The following is a 6,613-nucleotide window of genomic DNA, read 5'->3' as shown; positions in this document are numbered from 1 at the left end:
TACTATCAAAACCCAACTCATAAATATAATACCAATAAGTAAAAAAAATTAATTTAAAACATGTCTTGAAAATCAAAATCACGATAAACCGAATATTAATAGCAAAAGTGTACTATAAAATCCAATACTTTGAAATAAGGTTTATGTCACCAAAATAAAGTCAACCTGAATGATAAAAACATTACAATCAAATATACTTCAAGAGATATGTTGATCCTCCAAGTGCTCAATCCGGGGTATCTAACCAACAGTATCTGAAAGGGGGAAAAACATTTTCGAAAGGTGAGCTAGGCTCAGTGTGTCCCACATTACCATAAAATCATAATAGGTACAATAAATGAGTAATAGTTCAGTAAACCATCATAATTTCTTAATTGAGTTTAACTTTTGAAAATCATAGTTTAAACCCTTTTCTTGTACACCATCCGCAGTTCCCAAAACTGCGTCCATATAGCTTACTTTAAGCACATAGCAAAAAGGAAGCCAACCTAAGGATAGGCTTTAGAGCTTGTATCCTTAAGTCCGTAAGTCCATAAGTCCATATAGCTTACCTTAAGCACACAGCAAAGGAAGTCAACCTAATGAAGCATCTTGGGCCCGCGAGTCTACCTAAGAGTCACATTAGGTCCGTACTGTTTATTAGCTTGATCAGAGCTATACCATTGTAATTCAATCCAACCCAAAATCAATATAATTTATGCAATAAGCATAATTTCCATAAATTCGTAATCATATATAGGTGAAAACCAATAATCATATATCAGTCATTGTCCATAAACCATCAATAAACAGTAAATCATAGCTTTCAATGTACCATATTTCAAAACAAATAAAACAATTAAATAGTACTTAGGGAACACACCTCGATAATAGGTTCAAATAGTAGATTTACTGATTGTTGGTTTCACCACGCTCTGCTACAGTTTTCGAACGTGGTTTAACTGATCTGGAAGAGTTGGGTCGAGCTGTCAAACGATCCGGAGAGTCTCTTATACCTTCAAATAATAATAATTTATCAGCCCCAAATCTTACTTAATTGTTCAAAGCTAAAATTCTTAAGTATATAAGCATTTTCAGGGTTTGACTATCAATTTGGAGGATTTCGAGTTGAATTTGGTCAAACGGATTGCGGAATCGGAATCAGGACGTCGAAAAACATAAAGTATGACTTTTCGAAAATTTAAATTCTTGGTCAAAGTCAAAGTCAACCACTTTGACCTTCGATTTGGAGGCCTTCGGGTTCGAATTTGACGAAACGGATTCGAGACGTCGAAAACTATCAGAATAAGTATACTCGGAAAAGATTAGCGGTCGTTTAGTGGTCGGTCAAATCCATTTTAAGTTTTGGTCAAAAGAGGTCAACGGTCAACGGTCAACGGTCGGGTCGGTTGGGTCGGGTCAGACCGGTCAAACCGGTTTTCCAGATTCCACTCTCCCTGCGGCGGCACGTGTGGCACGTGAGACCTCCTCTGAGGCTCTAAAAATCCTGGAAAAATTTCTAAAAATTATTTTGAGCGATTTCTAGATACTTACAAAGATCGGTTCAAATTTTGAACGGCGGAGAGCTCGATTTCAACTCGGCCGAATCTTTGACTGCTCCACCTCCTCACGCGCCGCTGTCGACGGAGACCGAGGATGACACCGTCGGACTCGAAACGACACAAGGAACACGATGGTGCAGGAGGTGTCGTAAACGGAGCAACGATCGGCGGTGAATTTGAGATTTTCCCGGCGATAGAGCTAAAAAAACGTCGATGCTTTGACTTGAAATTCCCGGCGTTTGGCAGCGTTTCTCTTCAATTAATTTAAGGGGATTGTTCCCGACTCGATAACGAACACGATGGTGGTTTCAAAACGATGATCAGAATTCGGACGGCGTCGGGATCTAAGTCGGAAACCGGCGTAGGGGGAAGGGAATTTGGGAGCAATTGGGGTGTGGTTTTCTGTTTTGAAACAGAAAACCACGTATATAACATATAACATACCTAATTTTCTTGGGTAAATTTAGGGCTTGGTCCCTGAATTTTCTTTAACTCTAAAACAAGCTCCAAGTTTTAAAATCTTTTAATTTAATTCCCATAATTTACCGATTTTCACAATTAAAATCTCCAATTTCAATTAAATATTATTTTGAAAATATCTGGGTTGTTACACGGATGGTCAAGTATGCTCAAAATATCAACTTCAACACAAAATCCACATTATCCTTCAGCTTCTTTGGATGGTGGCATCTCCATTTTCTTGATTACAACAACCTTCATAATACAAAAAGAGAACAATTGTATGTTTTTTTACTCTTTGGTTCATTACCGTCTGTTGAAGCATAATTCATGCATGAATCAAACAAAGCTACTACTACACAAGAAATAGTAAAAATTATAAATACCTCCCACGATCGTTGTTATTAACGGCCCAAATTCAAAGATTCAAGTAAAAGCTAAACCACCATTTTCTAGTCATTTGTCAATAATGTTAATGTTCATAGTAACATCGTCGGTCTCATATCCTTTCTCGAAGTTTACAAATTGTTTAATACCCGATCGACAATCATTTGAACCTCTTCTTTTTCAAATTAGAAAATTTTGGGGTAAATTTGATATAAAATCATTGTTTAAGGACCTACTTAATATTTTAGCAGTATTTTAAGGGTAAAACTGAATATTAGCCTTTTTATTAATATTGTCACATCATCAATTTAATAAAGAAATGAAGGAGTGACCTTTTTGTTACAAATTGATAATATTAGTGACCAATTTGTTATTTTAAAACTTTAGTCAGAAAAACAAAAACTTACTCAAACATTAGTGACTGTTGTTGTAGTTTAATTAAATATATATGACCTACCAACTGGACCTCACACAGTTGACTGAGGAACTAAAGTCTTGAGGTTCGGCTTGTTAACAGCTCAAGCCTTTCGCTTCAATGGGTGCTCTTTACTGCAAAGGAACAAAAATAACACCCATCTCTACCAGGAAAAATCTGGAACAGAAGTTCTCACTTCCCTCTTTTTCTTTTTGGTCTCCGTTTCATCAAACTATAGAATCTCAATGGCGGTTAAACTTGAAGCTCTTTCTTCATTCCTCTCTTATCTGCTTATTGGCATCAGTCTTGTTGAAGCTAATCTGAGGTGCTATGACACTGGGAATTTCACCGTTAATAGTACATATGTCAAAAACCGAGACCTTATTCTCTCTTCTCTCCTACCTAATGTCTCTGCAAAAGGTGGTTTCCTTACTGAAAGTGTTGGCCAAAACTCCAGCAAAGTTTACGCTCTCGGTATGTGCAGAGGAGACTCTACTCCTGATGGTTGTTATACATGTCTCAATTCTTCAATCCACGACCTCATAGCTAGCTGTCCCAACCAGAAAGAAGCCCTTTCATGGGGAGGTGACCCCCCATGTATTGCTCGCTATGCAGATCGTCCCTTCTTCGGAATCCTCGAGCTAGAACCGACCGACGCAGGCTATAATACGGGCAATATACCATCGAACTTAACAGAATTCGATACGGTCTGGGAGAGATTGATGGACAGTGTGGCGAGAAAGGCTTCCAGCGGCTCTTCTGCTCTTAAGTATGCAACCGGAGAAGCTTATTTCGATGAATTCCTAAAGATATATGCACTAATGCAGTGCACTCCGGATTTATCGGACAAGGATTGTGATTCCTGCCTAAGGCAATCCGTTGCTTATTATGAAAGCTGTTGCCATGGAAAGCAGGGAGGTTATGTTCAGAAGCCTAACTGTTGGTTTAGATGGGATTTGTATCCCTTCTATGTACCGGATACCTCTACTACCGCCCCAAAATGCTACGACGACACTGGTAATTTCACAACAAATAGTACTTACGGCAAAAATCGCGACTCTATTCTCGATTCACTCCCACTTAAGGTCTCTGCAAACGGTGGATTCTTCAATCCCACTATTGGCCAGAACTCCGACAAAGTTTACGCTCTTGGTATGTGCGTAGGAGGAAACTCTTCAGACCTTTGTTATAGATGTCTCAGTTTCACAATCAACAATCTCATAGATAGCTGTCCCAACCAGAAAGAAGCCCTTTCATGGGGAGGTGACATCTTATGTTTTGTGCGCTATGCAAACCGCTCGTTTTATGGAAAGCTGGAGCTAGAGCCAGTAATGGAATCCCCTGACAGTAGTGTCATCACATCAAACTTAACAGAATTCGATATGGTTTGGGATAGTTTGATGGAGAGACTGATGACGAAGGCTTCCACCCGCTCATCTAGTCTTAAGTATGCAACTGAGGAAGCAGAATTTACAGTAGACCAAAAGATATATGCACTAATGCAGTGCACTTCTGATTTATCAAAGTGGGATTGTAAAGCCTGCCTAATGGCATCCGTGGCTGACTATGGACGCTGTTGCCATGGGCAGCAAGGTGGTTATATTCAGAGACCTAACTGTATTTTCAGGTGGGATCGGTACCCCTTCTATGTAACCAATGCTTCTTCCAATACTGCATCCTTAACTCCTCCAACCGCACCTGGTAGTCCTTCCGTAGTTACAAAAGGTGAGTCTCACGAGTACAATGATGTAAATAAAAATTACATCATTAGGCTATTTGAGTTGTGTTTCTTGTTGCATGTGCTTCCACAAGTTCTTGATAAGATCTCGTTTTCTTTTCTTTTTCTTTGGGGGGATCAGATGAACAAAAAAAATCAATATGGCTTCCACTTGGTGCAAGTTTATCAGCTGCTCTTGGACTAGCTCTGTTTTCTGCTTGTGCTTTTTTCATCTGGAGGAGGAGAAACATTCAAGGTATGGACTATTAGATCACGCAAGCATTTACAGATTTGTGTTATAATCGTATACCAATCAGCTTTTGTTTTACGTCAGAGGATAAAGAAGATAGTGGAGAAGTTCAGTTACTTGACATGATGGTGGGAAGCGCTCCTCACGATAACTTAAGCGAAAAATTTAATCTAGACGATGTGGGAAGATCCCAGGAGTTTCCTTCAATGCAATTGCATATTTTACAAGCAGCAACGAATAGTTTTTCTGATGAAAATAAGCTCGGACAAGGTGGCTTTGGCCCTGTATACAAGGTAATTATGTTTATAAACTTTTATCACATGGAACAAAGTACTCATATTACTATGTTCATTTCCAGGGCATTCTAGCAGATGGTAAAGAAATTGCAGTAAAAAGGCTGTCGAAAACTTCAAGTCAAGGGCTGCTTGAGTTCAAGAATGAAGTCATGTTAATTGCCAGATTACAGCATAGAAATCTTGTGCGGCTCTTGGGATGTTGCTTAGAGAAAAACGAAAAGTTGCTTGTATATGAATTCATGCCCAACAAAAGCCTTGACTTGTTCCTATTCAGTTTGATTCTTCAACCTTTTGATACCAACATTATCTCATTCATAAATATAACAAATTTCAATATTTTCTTAGTCCATTTTTTTCTCTTTTTCGAGATATGTCAGATTCGAGTTTAGCTGCACAACTGACTTGGCAGAAACGATTAAACATCATTAGAGGAACTGCCAGAGGTATCATGTATCTGCACGAAGATTCTCGCCTTAGAATCATCCACAGAGACCTTAAAGCAAGTAATGTTTTACTTGATCATGAAATGAACCCGAAAATTTCAGACTTTGGCATGGCAAAAATTTTCGGTGGAGATCAGAACGAAGCAAATACAAATAGAGTAGTTGGAACATAGTAAGTCTATAAATTCTTTCCATGATTATCGAATTCTGTTTTAATCATCGTCTCTTATGAACTAAAACAGTGGGTACATGGCGCCCGAGTATGCAATGGAAGGACATTTTTCTGTCAAATCTGATGTTTTCAGTTTCGGAGTTCTTTTGCTGGAGATTATAACCGGAAAGAGGAATAACGGGTTTCATTTATCAGAACATGGTGAAAGCCTCTTGATTTTTGTATGTTCTCTCATCCGATCTTCGACGAATAATTAAACTGATATTATATACAAGAGGCTAATTCTAAGTGATAATTGTAGGCATGGAAGCTATGGTCTAAAGGTGAAGCGATGGAGCTAATAGAAGAGCATGTTCTCGAGTCGAGTGTGCCGACTGAGGTGCTTAAATGCATTCAAATCGGCCTATTGTGCGTGCAAGCAGATCCGGTAGACAGACCAACCATGACAACTGTGGTTGCCATGTTGGGAAACGACACCATAACGCTGCCTCTACCAGCAGAGCCTGCTTTTTATGTTAGGCGTATTGTTGCAGAACCAATTCAACCCAATTCAAGTGACAAAATCTGTTCTGTTAATGAGGTTACGATTTCGAATATGTCGCCTAGGTGATTGATTAGTTGTTGAGTCTTCCTTTGTCTTCATTACTTCAAGTATATGATTGTTCCTGAATAATTGTTGAGTTGTTTATTTTGGCTGAATGGACGTTACTGAAATGCATATCAACTTTTGAACAAAACAGAGGTATTTATGTTAATTAATGGCAAATAGTACAAGAAATGGATAAATTACACCATTAATCACCAAAGTATTATTCGTTTTCTACTTTGGTTACTAAACTATTTTTTCTATAAATTTAATCACTAATGTTACATTTTTTTATTTTGGTTAACATTAAACAATAACTGAGCTGATGAGGTAATCTGATGTAATAA

At 38.3% G+C, this 6,613-nt stretch overlaps 1 protein-coding gene across 5 annotated transcripts; it reads left to right on the top strand.

Moving 5' to 3' along the window:
- The first annotated feature begins 3,529 nt into the window (after window positions 1–3,529).
- Window positions 3,530–6,350, top strand: LOC120151918 (cysteine-rich receptor-like protein kinase 10). Of its 5 annotated transcripts, XM_039164225.1 has the most exons (8): window positions 3,530–3,563; window positions 4,244–4,528; window positions 4,651–4,775; window positions 4,854–5,062; window positions 5,128–5,338; window positions 5,443–5,680; window positions 5,751–5,901; window positions 5,982–6,350. In XM_039164225.1, exons 2-8 carry the CDS (start codon window positions 4,302–4,304, stop codon window positions 6,288–6,290), a joined length of 1,470 nt encoding a protein of 489 aa, XP_039020156.1. In that variant the 5' UTR covers window positions 3,530–3,563; window positions 4,244–4,301; the 3' UTR covers window positions 6,291–6,350. The 5 variants fall into 5 exon arrangements, with proteins under 5 accessions (XP_039020156.1, XP_039020154.1, XP_039020155.1 ...); XM_039164223.1 differs by lacking the exon at window positions 3,530–3,563 and having other exon boundaries at window positions 3,599–4,531; window positions 4,654–4,775; XM_039164224.1 differs by lacking the exon at window positions 3,530–3,563 and having other exon boundaries at window positions 3,599–4,528; window positions 5,751–5,881; window positions 5,982–6,140.
- Window positions 6,351–6,613: the final 263 nt, after the last annotated feature.

This window comes from Hibiscus syriacus, unplaced genomic scaffold (assembly GCF_006381635.1).
Source record: "Hibiscus syriacus cultivar Baekdansim isolate YM2019G1 unplaced genomic scaffold, ASM638163v2 tig00111070_pilon, whole genome shotgun sequence".
In the NCBI taxonomy this organism is placed as follows: domain Eukaryota; kingdom Viridiplantae; phylum Streptophyta; class Magnoliopsida; order Malvales; family Malvaceae; genus Hibiscus; species Hibiscus syriacus.
Note: the sequence above shows the minus strand (reverse complement) of the source record. Positions and strands in the feature narration are given on the sequence as shown.